Source organism: Vigna unguiculata, chromosome 9 (genome assembly GCF_037176805.1).
Source record: "Vigna unguiculata cultivar grain cowpea cultivar isolate G323 ecotype 2 chromosome 9, ASM3717680v1, whole genome shotgun sequence".
Lineage (NCBI taxonomy): Eukaryota > Viridiplantae > Streptophyta > Magnoliopsida > Fabales > Fabaceae > Vigna > Vigna unguiculata.
In genome coordinates this window covers 2585338-2604955 of record NC_140800.1, presented here as the reverse complement: position 1 = coordinate 2604955, position 19618 = coordinate 2585338, and the positions used below count along the sequence as shown (strand labels likewise).

Sequence of the window (19618 nt, the reverse complement as noted above, 5' to 3'; positions counted from 1 at the left end):
TTTTACTACTAAATTTTAATATAAATACTAATACTTAATTTTGTAAGTCATGTTAATAATAATTTTTTTTCAGAAAGAGACCTAATTGAGATATCTTTTCAAAAGTTGGGACTCAATTGACACATTTTTAAAAACGAGTACCAAACTGATACATCTAAATGAAGATGAGTATCGTTCGACTAATTAAACCTAACAAATAACTTATATGGATGAATAACAAAATGTTTGAATATCAAGGTGACCGTAAGCCAAAAATAAGAAAATAAGGTGAGCCATACCATATAATCAACAATCTATTACTTATGGTTTGGTATCATCTAAGTTTGCACAATTTTTGAAATGAGGGTTTTTCTGTTTACACCCTCCGTAATTTTTACCTGCACCCCACAAATTTTAAAATGATCATTTTAATCTTGTAAATGTGATTTCCAAATTACCCATTCTAAAACTCTTTTGAAATAAGATTCACTAAATTTTCAGTACATGATTTTCGGTATAGAATTTTTGGAATAAGATTTTTGAAACAAAGTTTATAGGACAAGCTTTTTAAAACGCATGAAATATATTCGAGAATAAACTTTTCAAATTAAGATGTTTGGAACATGAAACAAGTTTTTCAGAATGAACTTTCTAGTAGAAATTTTCTTAAAAACATGAAATGTATTTTAGAATGAGATTTTTTTTACATCATGTTCTCTCTTTTCTTCTTCCTCTGCGGAGACGAGGATGGCAGAAGCCGCAAAAAGAATGTTGTAGTGCGATGAGAGAGAGTATTTTAATCTTTTTATGGTAGTGTGAAGTGCGTTACTAATAATGGAGGTGCAAGAAGAAAAAGCCTGAAAAATGAAAGCCGGTCATTTTGATGTCTTACTAAAAGTTAAGTCCTCCACATAATGCGATGAATCGGGTCGAATCCAGATCCCGGTTCGGTAGTGGAGAGTTCCTTTTCGTTTTTAATTACGAGAAATTGCGTCACTTTTCAATTTTCCTTGAAATTCTTCTACCTGGTTCGTTAATCTAAGGCCAAGTGTTCTTGCTTCGCTCTGTAATAGTCTCTGTCATCGCGATCTTTCGAAAACCCTACTCCCTCTCTCCCTCTATATCAAGAAGCTGCTCGGAAGGATCGAGCAGTTTCGAATTGGATTCAGCATGAATTTCAGTGAGCTCAATTCGGTGCTGTGATTCGCACAACCATGTGGTTTTCCTTCTGGAGATCCAGAGATCGTTTTACCTTGGATCATCTCAGGTTTGCATTACGTATCCGGCGAATTGCGTGTTCTCAAATTCTCGAAATGCGCTTAATTGTTGAACACAAATTAAATTAAAATAATAAAATCTTCATTTCTCTTCCGGGCGTCCGATGATTCCGTTATGCGTCTCTTTCTGTGCCTGATACCTGTAGTTTGGGAATTTTGTTTGTTTTTTATTCTGTTTGTTGTTGAATTGAAGTGAAGAGTTTCGGCTTTTGAAGCTTCTGCTCTTCCTAACTTACCGGACTGTTTGGCTTGTCAATTTCGATTATAATACTCGCAACATAGAATCTGAGTTAGTGCATAACACCACAGAGACTGAGAAAGAGAAAGGGAGGGACTAGGAAGAACAAAAAAGTTCCATTGGCTATGGTAACCAGATACGTAGTTGGTTTTGTTTGCACATGAGTGATAGAGACTGGTTAAACTTTGTTGGAAATTACGAAGACACCAACCAGTGAGGGCCGCTTTCAGTTATTACATATGCAATTTTTTTGATTCATTATAAATTTTAGCTAACATTGATGAGTACATTTAATAGTCCGGTAGAGATTGTGTTCTAGCACTTTTCTTATTTTCACTTATCAAAATGCACATCAAACTGTGCGTTCTATAGGTATCATTTAAAGCCTTAGTTTCTTTGTTGCAAAATGAAATCCCTTATCCTTGTATCCATGTTGCCAGTTGTCAGTCAACTTTTCCCTGGTAAAATGTGCATAACTGCCATTTTATCAAGTGAGATGTTATAGAGGATAAGAGTCGTGTTACTCCCCAGTTGTGATTTATAATGCTGACTTGAAGTACATTTTGTTAATATATATTCTTAATATATTCTTAATGATAAATTAGCAAAAGAGGGGGTAAACTTTACTGATTGTTTATTTTGTTCATTCATTAAGTGTTGTCCTGCTGCCTTATGGTGCTCAGGTACTTAACTGATCAACTGACAAAAGTTCAAATAGTTAGCGAGGTTAATAAGGTAATAATAACTTCATCGTAAGCTCAGAGCATTCTTTGGCTCGTTTTCCATGGTTTCCCTTACTTCTAAATTGTGTATTGTGGAAGGATTTTGTTATCGAGGCACTGAGATCTATTGCAGAGTTGATAACATATGGCGACCAACATGACCCAAGTTTTTTTGAGTGAGATTCACTTGTGCTTATGTTACTAGATAAAATTTGTTTAGTTCTGGCAATTTAGTATCATAGTTTGTGGCAGATTCTTCATGGAAAAGCAAGTTGTGGGAGAGTTTGTACGTATACTTAAACTCAGCAAAAGCATTAGTATTCCACTTCAGTTACTACAAACAGTGAGTATTATGATCCAGAACCTAAGAAGTGAACATGCTATATGTAAGTTGATTGTCAAACGAAATGCCTGTTTTGCAGTTACATTTGTTTGTCAGCTAGAGTTAACAATGCTGATGGGCTTAATTGTCGTCTTTACGGTGACTTTTGCAGATTATATGTTTAGTAATGAACATATGAATTACCTAATTACATATTCATTTGATTTTCGGAACGAAGAGCTACTGTCATACTACATATCCTTTTTAAGGTTTGTTTTGATGCATCCTATTAGTGAATGGAAATTTATGACTAAACTGCATGAAATTTGTTTTCCGGGGTTGTATCAGTTTTGTTGACCCCATTATATATTTTTGCTAACTAGTTCTTTGGTTAAATGTCTTCTGGTCATTGAAGAGCAATAAGTGGAAAATTGAACAATAGTACAATTTCTCTGCTTGTGAAGACTCACGATGTAAGTATTCTGCTTTCTGGGTCTACTTATTTTGTTAGTGATTAATAATATTAGATTAAGTGAAACTTGTAAGATGTTCTTAGAATAACTATTGGATAGTTGATCTCATATTTATGGCTTTAAAATGGAAAAGGAGGCGAGACTAAGTTTTGATTTCTCTTCCTAGCTGTTGGCTACGAAAGGTGGACAGTACATGCTTAATTGTACTGGTAGATTCTCCGTGTTGAAAGTTTTTTGTTATAATATAGAAGAAACAAAGGAAAGATAAAAATAAGTATCTCTTTAGATGCAGCAAAACTTTGTTTGATATTTTCTTCAGTTGGGGCTGATATTAATAGTAAAATAGGTTTACTAGAAGCCTCTTGCCATTTGTTATTCCTGTAAGCTGTAGCAGTCTATCTTGTGTGATTATTAATTTTACATCCATTGTTGACCATCTGTTTTATCCAGTCTTTCAAGCTTAGTTTATTTATTTTTTGTTAAATTACTCAGTTGGTCCCTCAATTATTTGGAAGCTTCTATGTCCTTGGACATTTTTAGTTAGGTCTCAAACTAAAAATGTATGTCCTCGGACTAGTTTATGGAAGCTTAAAACCACTAATAATATATCTGTTATAAAAACCATAGGGACTTAATTAAAAAATCACATGATCAAGGACACAATTTAAAAAATTTAGTTTAGTAACTTGAAAATTTCCAAATAATTCAGGATCCAACTAAGTAATTTAACCATTTTTCAATAATCTTTTCACTGTGTGGGAGATATAAGACTTTTCTGCCTTCGTTTTCTCTGTGTCCACATGATTTTACTGTAGTTTTTTGTACATATAGGATGAAGTAGTGTCATTTCCAATGTATGTTCCGTGTGCACGTGATTTTACTCAACTTTTCTATATATTTAGGAGGAAGTAGTTTCATTTCCACTGTATGTTGAGGCAATTCGCTTTGCCTTTCATGAGGAGAACATGGTTCGCACTGCTGTACGTACTGTGACCCTTAATGTTTATCATGGTAAGATTTACCGTCTTATGTGGCCTCTCTCTGCCCCCCACAATTTTTTTTTCTAAACCGAGTTATGTTATGATGCAAAAGTATATGTGTACATATATTTTCTGACAATTGTCTGTAAAATTTTCAGTTGGGGATGAATGTGTTAATAGATATATAACGAGTGCACCTCACACAGAATACTTCTCAAACCTGGTTTCGTTTTTTAGGAATCAGTGTATGGATTTAAATAAACTGGTGTCTGAGACACTCAAGTAAGACATCATAGTTTCTTTCTCTTTGGAATACTACAGATTTCTTTGTTTCCTTAATTGAGAAATTATTGTTACTAAAACAGAAATCAAGGCTCAGGTTCAACCTCTGCAATAATTGCTGCTGTAGATGAAATTGAGGATAACCTGTATTACTTTAGTGATGTTATCTCTGCCGGGATTCCTGATGTTGGGAGGCTAATAACAGACAGCATTTTGATGCTTCTGGTTTTTCCATTACTTCTTCCTTCCCTGAGAACAGTGGACTCTAATGTATGAAACTTCACTTTATTGCTTTCTATGTTTACATTGATCAACATTTGCATCTGTTCAAAGATCTCTAAAAGATTTTAATTATTTGTATTTTGATTTAACATTATAAATGTGTTCATATTAATGCTTAGTAGCACATTAATCCAGGACATGCAAAGTGGTGTTGTCACTTCTCTCTACTTACTTTGTTGCATCTTAAGGATAGTCAAGATCAAAGATTTGGCAAATACCATAGTCGCTGCTCTTTTTTATCCCTTTGAGACCTTTACAAAATTTTCTGGGGGTAAAGTCAATGGCTATACATCTGATAGTAGTTTTACATCCGTAAGCCAAGAACCAGATGATAATAGTGCAAAGTACAAAGCAGAATACTTGACAGTGGAAGTGCCAAACTCTACTAGCTCTTCAGACTTATACCTTGAAAGTGTTGTGTCAGAAAATAATCGTAGCAGTTCAAATTTGACGTTGAGGTAAGGTCCACTCTTTTCACCTGAATTTAAACTTGATTTTGTTGATATGTCAGATTGAAGCATTTTATTCTTGTCATGGCTGCTTAAACTATCATTCCTTTACTTTTTGAGTAACTGAAGTGACAATATGCAATTCTATTCTATCAAATAAAGTGTAAGATCTTAGATCTTGGACTTTTGCTAACACAGTTCTGATTACTTTTTTTTTTTGTCTTCATGAACCGCAACTGATGTAGGGAGGTTTTGCTTGCATATGTTACCAAAGGGGATGATGTACAAGTTTTGGGTTCTCTGAGTGTGCTAGCTACTTTACTGCAAACTAAAGGTCTTGCCAGTGAATATGTCTTTGCTTTACCATTGTAAGCTCAAATTTATTTTCTTAATATATATTGTTCTGTAGAACTTGATGAATCCATGCTAGACAAGCTTGGAATTCTTCCGCAACGCAAACAGCACAAGAAGCAGTTATTGGTATGTTGCATCCATTTTTACCATTTTACATATATAAGCATTTGACTGTTGACTTTTACTTCCATTTGTCAATATGGTGCTTCAGGTAGGATTTTTATTATTGATGTGCACATTTTAAATTTTTATTATAGATTTTGCCACAAGGTTATATTGGTGGTGCTGCTGTAGATGATGTCATGCCCTCTGCATTTTAAAATTTGCTGGCTTAATTAAATATGGCATTTTATGCCAAATACTTAGCATTTTCCTTAGTCTCATTCCTTTATGATTACTACTGAGCGTTTAATTTACCTTCTAGTGACATTTTCAAATAAAATTAAAAAAACCCCGGCAATATCCTAGCCTTTTCCCCTTAGATTCTTGGTATCCCTACCTCTAGCAATTAGGCTACCTTTTGTATGATCTACTTCCCTAATTATGGCTCCTACAAGCAAGGTGTTAAACTCGAGTTTGGGTGAACTTGAGTCAAAAACTAACTTCATGATGCGAGAAAGTTCACTTTTGATGAACTACAGCAACTGAGAGTTCACATTTACGCAAATAATTGTTGACTCAAGACTCGAGAAGGGTTTTCTGTTCACAAACAACAGCCACTGAACTGAGGTAACTGAGAATCAACATCAGCTTCAACTTCATAGGGTTTGGGAGGATAAAGTTTTTGAATTTATTTGTGAAGCTTAGGGTTATAATCAAGTTTTTGAAAGAGAAGCCTTAAATGGAATGAAAATGTCATCGTTCTTGGGCGAGCGGATAGCACACATTATGAAATGCATCTAAACTTCCAAAAGTCGGTTATGAACTTGCAAGATTACCAAGTTTGAGTCTGGGTTCACTGATTTCACTTGAGTTTATGATAATGCAAATTTACATGAGTTATTTTATTTTGGTTTCCTTAACTTGTAAACTCGAATGAGTTAAAAACTTGAGTTTAACAACCATGCTAACAAACACACTCCACACATTCCTGAATCAGCCAGGGTAAAGTGCACTTCCTCTTGGATACGAAATTCATAATCTTATATTGTGTACATCAACTCATCTAATGCAATGTTCGTATCTATGCTGTGTTGACTTTAATGTGTTGACTTTTCACTGCCCACTATTCTGTGCCATACAACATCGTTGGTCTAATTGCTGTCTCCAAAATCTTTTGCTTCAGTTAGAGTGGTATCTTTCTGTCATAACACTCAAAACACTTGTTCTTTCACCTTGTTTGAATTTACATCTCCATCTATTTGTTCCTTCTTTTGTATGATCTATGATGTACCCAAAATACTTAAACCATGTGAGTCGATTCATGGTACGATCACCAGTTTTCATGTCAAATTTAGGATTAGTGCACCTCTATCTAAACTTACATTTTACTTGTAATTTAAATGACAGATATATGCTTCCAAAGCTTGTTTCTTCATCTATCTTCTCATTTGTTTACATTCTTGACTATTCAACTTGGATTACATTGTTTGCAAACATAATATGTCAAGACTTTCTGTTTGGAATCTTCTTGGCACATAGTTACATACCTACTATTCGTGGATTTGGTGATCTATTAATGGAGTTAAAGGTGTTGGAGAATGCCTTGTTTAAGGTTTGTGGTTAGAACAAAAGAAAAAACTGAAATTTTTGTTCATGGGAGTAATAAGTAATTGCAAATTCGAAATACTTGTAGAAATATACTGTTCACTTGTGGTTAGAATTTATCTGAATTATTTTTTTCCATGGAACTTTTGTTTTGAGGGAATAAAGTTATGATGTGTGAAAATGTGATCTTTGTAATGTCTTGAATAATTTTGATAGGAAAGTATTCTATTCTCTTTGGTTACTGGAAGAAACATTTATAAATATAGTGGAGTTGACTGGTATACCTAGGAGGTTATTTCCAGATGGTTGTTATTTTTTTTTTTCTCATTCATTTTAAAATAGAGCTCATTTTGGTTGGAGGGGGAAATGACTTAGTTGTAATGTAGGGGAGTGATGCTTCTTTCCACTCTTGATGAATTTGGTCTATTCTTATGTTACATAATTGGTGTTGTATATTTCTGCAGCAAGCTTTGGTTGGCGAGGCTTCAGGTGAAGAGCAACTTTTTTCCTCTGAAAATAGCTCGACAAGGGATAGCATTAGCTGCGAGCTCAATACCTATCTTGAAAAGATTAAGGTTTGCAGTTTGCTGTTTTTAAGTGTTTGTGGCTTTTCTTTATTTGGCTCCTTCTTGAAGCAAGCTTGGTTCTATACTTTTCTATTTAGTTCATTGATTTTGGTAGCTGACTCTGTCATTACATTTAATATCTGATTGTTTCTGGTTTCTACTCTTGCTTGTTTCTTAGTTAACCTTATTGAGGACATTTGCATGTCTAGTCTCTTGAGGCAGAAATGTTCATAGCACTTGGATAATGAACAATATCTGTCTGAATATTGAATGCTGTTTTTAGTTAATAATTTGAGCGATTGGTAAAATTTGTTCTCTTTGCTGTTATGCATGTAGTTGTATTGACTCTTTTTTCATTATTATTTTTTTCTCATGGACCATAATTAATTTTATCACCTCAAGAGAAGAGGGGATTTCTGATCAATGATCTCAAGTATTTTATACTTTTAGGAATGGACTTTAAGTTTAATTTAACCTTATAAAAATGGTCTAGAAGGTGAGGTTTAAGCCCACTTATATACTATAATTTTACCATATTTCTAATGAATGTGAGATCTCTAACATAACCCCCTTATGAGTGTGGGAATAAATAATTATGGGTGATCCAATAGTGTGGACAACACCATAGACTAAACAAATCTCATTCTAATAGGCTCTGATGCCATTTTAAGAAATAAACTTTAAGTCTAATTCAATTTCACAAAACTTGCTTAAGGTGACACTTGTTTCCACTTATATATTATAATTTGGTTATATTTCTAGTTGATGTACGATCTTCAACATGTACGAAAGAAGCATGACTTATTTGCTTCCTTCTACCTTAAGGATACCTATGTTCCATCTTTTAAGTTAATTAAAAATGTTTTGGGACATTTCTACATTCTATATTTTGAAAGTTGGAGTTGGTTAACCTTGAACCAGTTCTCCAGCGTTATGATGTGGCTTATGAACTGAATTCTCATGAACAAATCACAAACAGGACAAACCTCGTGAATTGGTTTATGAAATTGAAAAAATGGAAGCACCCCAATCCTTTGGAAGAATAATATGGGTTGCCATGCTCCATACTTCCATCACTAAAGCAAATGTGTTTTTTTAGGATAATTTTATAATGTATGGTATATATTTCTTTCATAATGTAATATGCTTAAATATATTCCTAGTTTTATACAATGTGTATGTATCATGGTTATGGGGTAGAGAATCTGATATGGTCTGAAACAAATATTATTAATGTCATCATGATAGCTTGTCTGGTGAGGAAAAATAGAATAAAATCTGATGTTCTGTGCAATAATTTTGAAAAGGGAATAATTGCAGTAATAAGATGTTTGGAAGGAGGTGATTGTAGATAATAGAACTTGAATCTACATGCATTTTTATTTTATTTAAATAATACACTGCTTTGAGGGTGTGGTGGGTATCCACAGGAAAATTGGGATGTGCCAAATCAATCTACAAGAAAAAAATGCTAGCAACATACTTTTAACACGCCTTCCTAAAAATCCCATGTTTGGTGGGTCTCATTTCTTATTAAATGAGTCTCTCTTTTGACTTTGTGGATTTCAATAAATTTTAAGTTTGTTAAAAAGAGTGTATTTTTTTTATCAGCAGAAAAAAAAAAATATATATATATATATATATATATATATATATATATATTTATAGTGAAGCACTTGGGGTGCTCCAACCCATATACATAAAATTTGTGCAAAATTTAATGGTAAAGTCTCACATTACAAATCTCATGTTGCAACATATAGATGACACTATAATTGTCCCTATAAAAAAACCCTTATATATAATTTGTATAGGCCAAATAAGTATCAAGTGTCAAAGAATGTCATGCATCACTCACTTTCCAGCACCTTGTCCTAATTTTAGATGTTAAAAAGAGTGTATTAGGAGTGTTTGTTATTAGCTTGCTCAAAATACAAATGTAAGTTTATTGTACTGGGCTGGATATGCATAAAACACAATTAAATAATTAGAAATAAAAAACAAAATATTAGTTATGGCGAATACATAAACAACATATATGTATTATTGTTGTAATTTAGATATGATAAGTAATGTATGTATCATGATAGTTTAGATAGTGATAAAATTTATATTTAATTTTTATTGAAGTTTAAATGTGATGTATGTTTATTCGATATTTATATGTTTACCTGTGAACTTTCCATTTACGATGTTTTATGAGCTTTTTATTCTCATACTGTGCTAATATTAATATGGTTTCACGTAAAGTTTTCATTCTTGTATGCTGCAAATATTTATTCGTATTATTTAAATCAAACTATTTTCCTTTAAATTCTTTGTGATGTATATTTTGTTATCAAAATTTTATATATTATTAATTAATTAATAATGTAATGAAAATATATTTCTGTGATTAAAATGTTTGTTTCTACAAAATATACAATTTAAGTTTAATTATTTTTCACAATAGGATTTAATAATTTCCTCACGAAGTTTTACTTAAAGTGATTGTGAAAAAAAATGCTGAAGAGTTAAAGAAAAGAAGTTGGTTCTAATAATTACCATCACATATATACTTATATACTTTTTATCGGCAAATATTAATTGTTAATATGTTAGTTTTTGTTAGTGGGAACATTCGAACCCATGACTCTATCCCTCCCTCCCATCCTCTTTTACTGCCAAGTCAACCCTATGTCTCCCACAATTATATGTAGTTATTTGGATGTAATATTGATTTTGAGAATCATGAATAACCATTACATATTTAGTGTATAAATGATTTCATAGGACTTGATATCCGAGTTAGAAGAAACTTAATTTATCACTCTGTATAAACCATCTGCATAGTGTCATTTAGACACTATTTCAGCTTAATTATGTCAGTTTCTTCTCTTTTAACGATCATCGTCTAAAATCTTAAATGATGGTAACTCATGGGTGTTCATTGGATTGTTGTAGTCCTTATCCATTTAAGATTTTGATGGGTTTTTTTTATTTGGAACTGAATTCAACCCGCATGGACTCAATATCATGAGACAAGACCAGGTCAACTCAATTATTCACATACTATATTAATATTAACATTATCTTTTACTAAATAATTGTATTAAAGTGTAAAAATCCATCAAGAAACATTCAACATATATTTCAAAATATATGATATGAATATAATTATAATTTCATGTTATGCAAAGTGCTAGTCTAAAGTTTAAATGTTTTTGGTTGCTACTGCATAATTTTAAAGTTTGGATTTTAAAAGTACGTAGTACACTTGGTAAGGTGGGGGCGAACTAAAATATACTGATTTGGGTGTGGAATCAAGCATCTGATATTATGTTATGGGATAAACCGAAACATAACTTACTTTGGGTTAAGTTAAGACAAACGGAAATATCTCATCAGATTTGTAGGATATTATGTTGCACAGGATATGGAATCAAGCGCCTGATATGATACAATACTTAAATACTGACATTTTTAAAATACTGGGAGAAGAATATACATTAAATATTAATAAAATATTTATATTCATATATTTAAACTAAAACATCTGCACGTATGTAAATGCTTTTCATTAAGTTTAAATTTTTTACTACTGCATAATTGTTAAATTATGAATTTGAAAAATATGTAGAACATTTGGTAAGGTAGGGACGAACTAAAGTACCCGGATTTGGGTATAGAATCAATCACCTGATAATATGTTAGAGTGAACCAAAACATAACTTTGGGACAACTTGGGACAAACTGAAATATCTCCTCTGTTACTTGGGATATATTGTTGCATGGGTATGCCATCAAGCATCTAGTATAATACAATACTTAAATACTGACCTTTTTTAAATACCGGGAGAAAAATATATGTTAGTTATTAGCAAAATATGTATATTCATATATGCAACTAAAATATCTGCACGTGATTGTCCTATCCAAGACCTCACTTCAAGTTTTCCCTCTGCCAAATCCGTATATTACAATTTTGTGGTCAGCAAGTTCTTCAAGGATGGTGGATATCAAAAAATAAAGGATACACGAAAAACACACATGCAGGTGTATTATGGGTATTGATTTTGGTATGGATGCGCTCACATTTGGAGTATCTATGTATCATAGGTTGAATACAAAATTTTACTAAATCTATATTTGAAACATTGAATTTTTTTTGATAATTTCTAATTGATTATATCTAAATTGGATTAATATTTGATTTACTTAATTTTATGATGTATTTGTGGAGCAAGCTATGGGTTGTGTTTTTCTTATTAATATTTACAAGCTACTTTGATTTGGCTTTCTTAGTTTTTGTTTACCAATGTTTACAGGAGCTCTATGGGTTATCTTTTCTCTGCTCTGATCTTGTCACAAGCCCTCGCGTGCCTAGATTTCAGGTGGATGTTTATATCTTGTTTAATCTTGTTTATGTTCTTTGTTGTAATTGTCTTCTTTAAAATGTAAGATAGTGGAACTGTAGCACTAGCATTATGGCTAATTGGCTCCTTATTATTGGTCATATTTTTGTGAACTTTTCACTTAATGATGTCATCATTTTTTTAAAAGAGAAAATTAAAATTGAAGAGGAGAAAGGAGGTAAAGTACACCGGGCAAGGATAATATATTCTCTAAAACACAATAAATTAAATACAACAAAGAGCACGAGAGAAATTCAGGAATTTTTTTTAGATAAAAGAGAGGTTTAGGTAAGTTAAGTTAAGCTTTAAGGCTTAGCGCTTGGTGGGGTATGCAGAAAAGACACACAGCCCAGTCTCTCTGCAGTTAAAGATAGCAACTTGAAGGCTTAAAGAGCGCTTACTGATGTATGCAGCCAGGACAGACAGCCCAGTCTCTGCAATTAAAATAGCAACTTGAAACATACATTGACCAAAAACTTACGGGATAGCATAAATAAATCCTACCTTGGAGGCTGTAGCAAATTTAAGGGAAGTAAAAACTCAAGGATGTATAATGTATTGATGATAACTTGATAATATTAAAAATTAAACATCACTTACAAATGTCATAGAAATTAAATAAAAATAATTATCAATTGTCATAATATTAGAAAAGAATTGTATTAATCATCATAATATTGGGTTTTTTAGTTTGAAAAAAAAATATTTTTTTCCAGTCTACTCACTGGTTATGCCAGTTTACACAATAACCAGTTTTATACTGTTTTTTCAAAGGCCTGTTTTCAGGGTTAAATGTGATGATCTATTGTCTGGTCTAGTTTGGAAAGCATAGATGAATGCTTTACTTAAACATATAACGATTAGTTGTTACGAGTACTGTTTGGAATAATTTTCTGTTTGTGTCCTTTTCTTGCTGTTCTACAAGTCTGGATCTGAATTTCAAAGTTGGTCGTATTTACCTTTTCTGTAATACCAAGTTCTATCACATTATGTTTAGTAATTTAACATATAAGGATGTGTGTGCTTTTATCAGGTGCTCGATGCATTAGTTAGCCTCTTTTGCCGTTCTAATATTTCCGCAGAGACACTGTGGGATGGTGGTTGGCTTTTACGCCAGTTACTTCCTTACAGTGAAGCAGAATTCAATAGTCAACACCTGGAATTGCTGCAAGTAAGAACACACGAGGTTTTACCAGCAACAAACACAAAGAATTAATGCATGTGCCTGTAATTGTGTATTGTTTGTATATATAGGATGTCCACCTCTGTGCTTAGTATACTGAAATGAGTTTTTGAGTGGGGCTGATTTGCACACGTGGAACATTTTGGTTCATTGTCAATTTATTGTCGTCCCAGTTATATAACTTGCCTAGACTTGATTATTTGTGCGTAGATGAAATGAGAGACGAAAATATTTTATTGCAATGAACAATGTGTTTCTAGAAATGGTGAAATGAGTAGCGTTATTATACCCTCCTAATATATTGGTATAGACATGAATTTACCCTATTTTCATTTGGTTATTGTCAATGCATTCAATGCATGAATCTCATATCTGCTATCCCTAATAGCTGTTGCATCTATTTTCCTCCCAAATACAGGTTTCCTACAAGAATTCTGCTGCTGCTCTTGTAAAGGAGGTTAGAGGCTTCTGGCCCGATCTTCTTATTACTGTTCTTTGCAATGAATGGAAAAAATGCAAAAGAGGTACTTTTGTATATTCTTGTGCTTAATGGATGTCCACGTTCAAGCATTTTACTTTTGTGCTTCAACCAAGTAATTGTTTACCTGTAGCGATGGAGTCATCTTACCCTCCAAAAGAACCAAAATCTGTACTTTTTCCTTCTCCAATATTATCTTCAGAAGGTAAGCTTGTTCCATATAGCTGTTTCAACATTCATTTTTTTATTCATTTGGCTGGTGCTTTGAGGAGCATTGTAAGAAGGCCTTTAATTTATGTTTCTGTTTTATACAGACGATATACCTGAGGGCTCATCATTTGCTGCTGGAGAAAGACTGCTTGAATTGTCAAAGGTCTCCAATTATTTTGTCTTGTCATTTTCTTACGGTGGAACTAATTGCATACACGCTAACACTGTTGGAGTTTTCTCAATTTTTTTTTTTAATTGGGTGCCCACTCTCTGTCTTAGGTATTTGTAGTCCTGCACCAACTTCAAATATTCACTCTAGGTAGACCTTTGCCTGAGAAACCTCTTATTTATCCTCCTGGTGATCTCCCAGCGAATTCTCGTGCTCAGACATCTGGACTTGATTTGTCAGGCCCTAAACCAGGAACTGAAATCAATCTTGGTAAATGTTCCTAACTGGAGTTTTCTGTTTTCTCTCTTATCTGATTTCACATATAAAGAGGTTATTACTTCGACACAAAAGAGATAGAATGGCAAAAGGCAGAAAGAAGAGAAGAACCTGTGGTTTTGGTGTTTTAGGAGGGGGGGCTTGGTTGCAGAATAATTCTCTCCTGATGTTAATATCAATATAGTGATAAACACATGATGTGATAACCACCTGCTCCTAATTTCAGATAGATATTTATGATGTGGGCAATCGTTAAAGCACCTAGTACTGTTACATACCCATTTTGAATATTCCAAATAAATCATACAAATATCTTATATTTCAAAAATCCTAATTTTCATATCATATGATGTACAAATACAAATACAAATATGATATGTGTATCTAATGCGATGATATGATTATTCTAAAAGAGGAATATCATACATGCAAGGTACAGATTTAAAAATGTATAAAAGTTCATAAAACATTATAAATATATTATTCTAATTGTGCAAATCTAAATTAAAAATTATAAATCCTAGTCATCATAAATTACTCTATAAATTTCATATGGTAATAACACTACCAAACTCATTACTTTTTAAAGAGAATTCATAAAGGGATCAACTCCCATCTTGGGTTTATGAAGAGACAATATTTCTATTTTTATATTACACACACATGTATGTTTCACGTAGTCGATCTTTCAAAGATGTGGCTACCATAGCTACCTCCATATCTTTTGATCAAATGATTCCCAACCGAAATTTTAATTGGGTTCATTTGGCACCAATAATAGAACCAAAACATTGTCACACCCGCCATGCTCATGAATGCATATTGCAACTTATGGAATAAATGAATTTCTTGTACCTCAGAATTTTCAGCCCTAGCAATCCACCCAATTGGATTTTCCCTCATAATCGTTTCCCCTTGGCCCAAATTTGTGCTTCTTTCATCTCTAACACTTGACGTTCCTTGAAGATCTTACAAGTTAGATCAATTTGTTAGGAACCAGGAATTGAAATGAGAAAGAAGAGAGAACTTTTACCGAATAGAATGAAAAGAACAACAAATAGGAGAACAGTATCTTCTGCAATGGTTTCACCTTCAGAAAGAATTTTCCCTGTTTATATCTAAATAACCCCTCTAACTAACTTATTAATACCCTAACTATATTAACTAACTTCTTCTCCTTATATCCTAATACTATCTTAGAATTTTGGCCTGATTCAACTTATAAACCTAACTTCTATTGTGTGGTTTGCACCCTATTTTTATTCTCTACATATATCACTAATTAATGCTGAAACTAAACTACTACCTCTGAGGTTGCAATTAAGGCAATTTCCAAATAGGCTGCAACTAGGAAGCAAGGGTTGACCTCAATTAAGGTGGCTTCTTTGTAGTGTGGGAAATGTGGGTGTCTGGATAATGAATCTTGAATAGATTCTAATATCTTAAAATTTAGAATTTGGGCCTAATTCAATGCCACAAAACTGACGTGTAAAGAGGAAGTTGTTTCCCACTTATGTAATATACTTTGGCCAAATCTTTACTTTATATAGAAAATTAAACCACCACTCTTGAGATTGGTATTGGTATTAAGGCAACTCTCTAAAGAGGCTGCAACTAAGGCAGGCAAAGGGTGGCTGCGCTTTAGGTTATTTTGCAAACACTCTCCCTCAGACCCTGAACTTATCTGGAGTGTTGCAAATGCAGGAGGGTCCAATGATGGATGTATGTTACATTCTGATACCATCTCAGAATTTTGGATTTGGGTCTAATCAACCTTAGAAAATCAACTTGTAAGATGAAGATTGTACTCTACTTTTATGCTCTACTTTAGCTATATCATTAGTTGATTCTGTGGGACTAAACGACCATTAGAGGTTATAATTAAAGCAACTCTAAAGGAGGTTGCAAGGGTAACTACAATTATAATGACTTTCTTGTACTCTCATGTCCAATACTTGTAGGCAAATGTAGGTGGTCTGACAATGGTTCTAAGAGATGTTATAAAACTGTCTTGGAATTTGAGATTTGACTCTAACATAATTCTTCAAGATCAGATTGTATGGGTAGGGTTGTTTTCCACATATATAATATACTCTGATAAAGGACTAGGGTGACTGTAATTAAGGTGACCTTTGAGCATGTTCCTTGTATGATGTAAGGGTTAGGAGACAATTATTATGTGAATATGATAAATTCTCGGAGTTAATTCTCTCTGTAAGTGTTTCTCAACTCTGGGACCATTTGTGCTTTACTTTCTGTGAACTTTTGTATTTAATCATAATAAATTGTGGTTCCAAGAACCGGACTGGACTGGTTGGTTTAACCAGGAACTGGAGCTATGTCCGGTTTGGTTGTGGTGCACAAAACTCTGGAAAAACTGGGTCAACAAAAAAATTAATAAACCATAATTGACCTTTTTTTTTTCTCAAATAAAAATATATTAAAATCATTCATTTTATTTTTATTCTAAATATAAACCCGTTATTATAAGTAAGTATTGATGTACACATTTTATTTAAACTCTTGTGTTTTAAATATTAAGAACCTATAAATCATGTATTATTTTAGTTTTTAGCATCATAAAATTATTATTTATATAGTATTTAATATTTTGATCATTTTTAATTATTGAAATAATTTTATTAATACTGACTCAACCCCCAATCTAATTCCAGTTGAACCATTAATCCTTGAATCAGTGTCTTAATCGGTTCAAGGATCGATCTAGTTTTAAAAACATTATAACAAACACTAATTAAAATCCAATTTCAGTTGGTAATCTATCATTTGTAATTAAAAAATTAGTAATAAAACTAATACCTCAAAGATTCTTTTTATCCCTTAATACTTTAGTCTTTCCTTCTTAGTGGCAACAAGTGACGGTTTAGTTCTTTTGAGAGGTTAATTTGATGACAAAATCTGTAGAAACTTACAATTGTGTTCTGGACCTTTGAGGGGTTAATATGACAACAAAAAATTCTGTATGGTCAATAATTTGGTTATCAGACTAAGTTGGCGATATTCTTCTATTTCTTTTTTTGTTGTCTTAGAAAATGCTCCTTACCTAAAGTTGTAATTCCTTATCTTGTTAGAAGAGTTACATATACATACGTATTGTAGGTTGACAATCAACTAGTTTTGGGTAAAATTGCTGATATTTTCCATGTGCAGTTAATGCTGTGCCTTGTAGAATTTCTTTCGAACGGGGCAAAGAGCGCCATTTTTCCTTTCTAGCAATCTCTGTAGGAACGTCCGGGTGGCTTGTACTAGCAGAAGAGTTGCCACTAAAGAAGCCCTTTGGCGTTGTTCGGGTTGCTGCACCTTTGGCTGGGTGCAATGTATGTATATTTGTCTGCTACCTTTGCATTTTTATCTCGAATCAAGTAGTTTGGATAGCTGACAACTATGGTGCAAATTTATGTTATTGGTTTAGTTTGACACAATGGAACAGTGAATGGAATTTTGCAAATTGCTTTTACTTGGATTACTCGGTGTATAATAATTTTAGAATTATTTCTACTTTTATTACCTAGGATATAATAATTTTCTGTGCTCATTTTTTTAGCCCAAGATTGATGATAAACACTCAAGATGGTTACATCTGCGGATTAGACCATCTTCTTTACCTATTCTGGATCCTGCCAAGTTCAATACCCACGGCAAATTAAAGACAAAAGCTTTTGTGGATGGAAGATGGACGTTGGCTTTCAGGGATGAGGAGTCTTGCAAGTCTGCTTTTTGCATGATTGTTGAGGAGATTAATTTTCTGTGTGACGAGGTTCACAGAAGACTAAAACCTTTGCTCAACCTTGAAACCTCATTGAATTTAGCTGGTCTTGCAGACGAGGATTCCTCTTCAAATACAACACCTCGAAATTCGGTGTAAGGTCTTTGACTTTATTTACAATAACAGGCTGTTTCTTACTCGTGGGGTGGGAAATCATTTAAGTCGGTCACCCTTTTTGTATATCCTCCTAAAATACATACCAAATTTGTAGATTGATTTAGTGCCATTCTTTTTGTATACTAGCCATTCCTGATTTGTAAGTTTATATCCTCTCTTTCATTCTTTAGGAGCTCTAACCTAGGCCCCATATTTTTTTACTGCATTATTGCTAAGCTATGTAACAAATGTAAATGTGAGGGAACCCGGTAAAGAAAGTTTTATTCCTTGTCCAGATAAGTGTCTATTTGCCTTTTTTCTTTAACGAGTTATTGCTGATTGTATGGATTATGGAATAATGATAGGTTTGGCTAGCCAACGATTCATTTCAATTCATATGAGCAATCACTGATGATGACCTTGTGTTCAAATGTCATACATGGATGAGTTCATGTAACTCTATTTTGCCACAACTAATCATACAACTAAGTGAATTGCAACTCTTCTCTTTCATCTCTTCTCCTAAAAAATAGGAAAGTTGACAAATTGAACGGTTCAATGAAAAGAAATCAAGAATATTATTGAATTGAAAGAGTCTCAATCGATTGTTCTAAAGTTCTTATTCATTTTGACCATTAAGAATTAGTAGCCCGTGTTTTTTGGTATAATGAAAAGTTCAAGTTCAGTGAGTCGAAAAGAGGATGATTTCCTCATTATGAAGTCAAAAAAAATCCCTGTTATCAATATCATTTATGCTGAAATTACTAATTGCCTAGCAGTGGAAGTTCATGAATCTAATAAAGTCACGTGAAACCAGTGAGCAGAAGAAGGATTTCATCACCACCCTATCAATGTTAATGCTCAATGCTCTTTATTTAGTTGACGGGACATTATATTCATTAAACTAACCTGAATTATTTTGTTTGAGAAGGTGCAATATAGCAGAATAGATTTGAATATAATTTATTACAATTCTGACGGGACTTATTACCTTGTTTTAAGAGTCTGCTAATATTTTAAATTAGGTAGACACCTAGAGAAGGAAAGATGTATGAAATATGATATAATGTAAGTAGAAGGAAAATAAAACTTTTAATAATAATAATTAACGTTAGATAAAATATATGATATATTGAGAAGTTTATATGTCTCCAACCTATAAAGAAGTCGTCCATTTATCTCTGCTTTTTTTTTCTTTTCCTATTCTTTATCTAATAATTTCTTTGTATAACCAATCATACACTGCATTTTCTTGCAATGTTGTAAAGTTGGGAAATCACTAACAACGATCAAATTACCTTGTGTTAAAAATCTTTCTGTGGTTTATTGGTAACTTTTATCGATGTTTAAGCACGCAAGACTAAACGAATAATTGTGCACCATATGAAGTACTA

At 32.8% G+C, this 19618-nt stretch overlaps 1 protein-coding gene across 3 annotated transcripts; it reads left to right on the top strand.

Annotated features, from left to right (window-relative positions):
* Window positions 1-930: 930 nt before the first annotated feature.
* Window positions 931-18524, top strand: LOC114196025 (CLEC16A-like protein). Of its 3 annotated transcripts, none has more exons than XM_028086513.2 (21): window positions 931-1246; window positions 2178-2229; window positions 2316-2392; window positions 2469-2602; window positions 2711-2807; window positions 2954-3011; window positions 3914-4022; window positions 4150-4273; window positions 4357-4543; window positions 4691-5013; window positions 5250-5338; window positions 5414-5484; window positions 7530-7640; window positions 11939-12004; window positions 13059-13196; window positions 13627-13732; window positions 13820-13891; window positions 14001-14059; window positions 14176-14335; window positions 17513-17679; window positions 17907-18524. In XM_028086513.2, exons 1-21 carry the CDS (start codon window positions 1194-1196, stop codon window positions 18225-18227), a joined length of 2574 nt encoding a protein of 857 aa, XP_027942314.1. In that variant the 5' UTR covers window positions 931-1193; the 3' UTR covers window positions 18228-18524. The 3 variants fall into 3 exon arrangements, with proteins under 3 accessions (XP_027942314.1, XP_027942317.1, XP_027942316.1); XM_028086516.2 differs by having other exon boundaries at window positions 937-1246; window positions 2459-2602; XM_028086515.2 differs by having other exon boundaries at window positions 937-1246; window positions 2150-2229.
* The last annotated feature ends 1094 nt before the right edge of the window (window positions 18525-19618 follow it).

Coding starts and splice junctions, on each gene's coding strand:
- LOC114196025 (XM_028086513.2), top strand. CDS start 1,194: ATGTGGTTTTCCTTCTGGAGATCCAGAGATCGTTTTACCTTGGATCAT. Junction 3,012..3,913: donor TGCTTGTGAAGACTCACGAT/GTAAGTATTCTG, acceptor CTATATATTTAG/GAGGAAGTAGTTTCATTTCC. Junction 5,485..7,529: donor AGCACAAGAAGCAGTTATTG/GTATGTTGCATC, acceptor ATATTTCTGCAG/CAAGCTTTGGTTGGCGAGGC.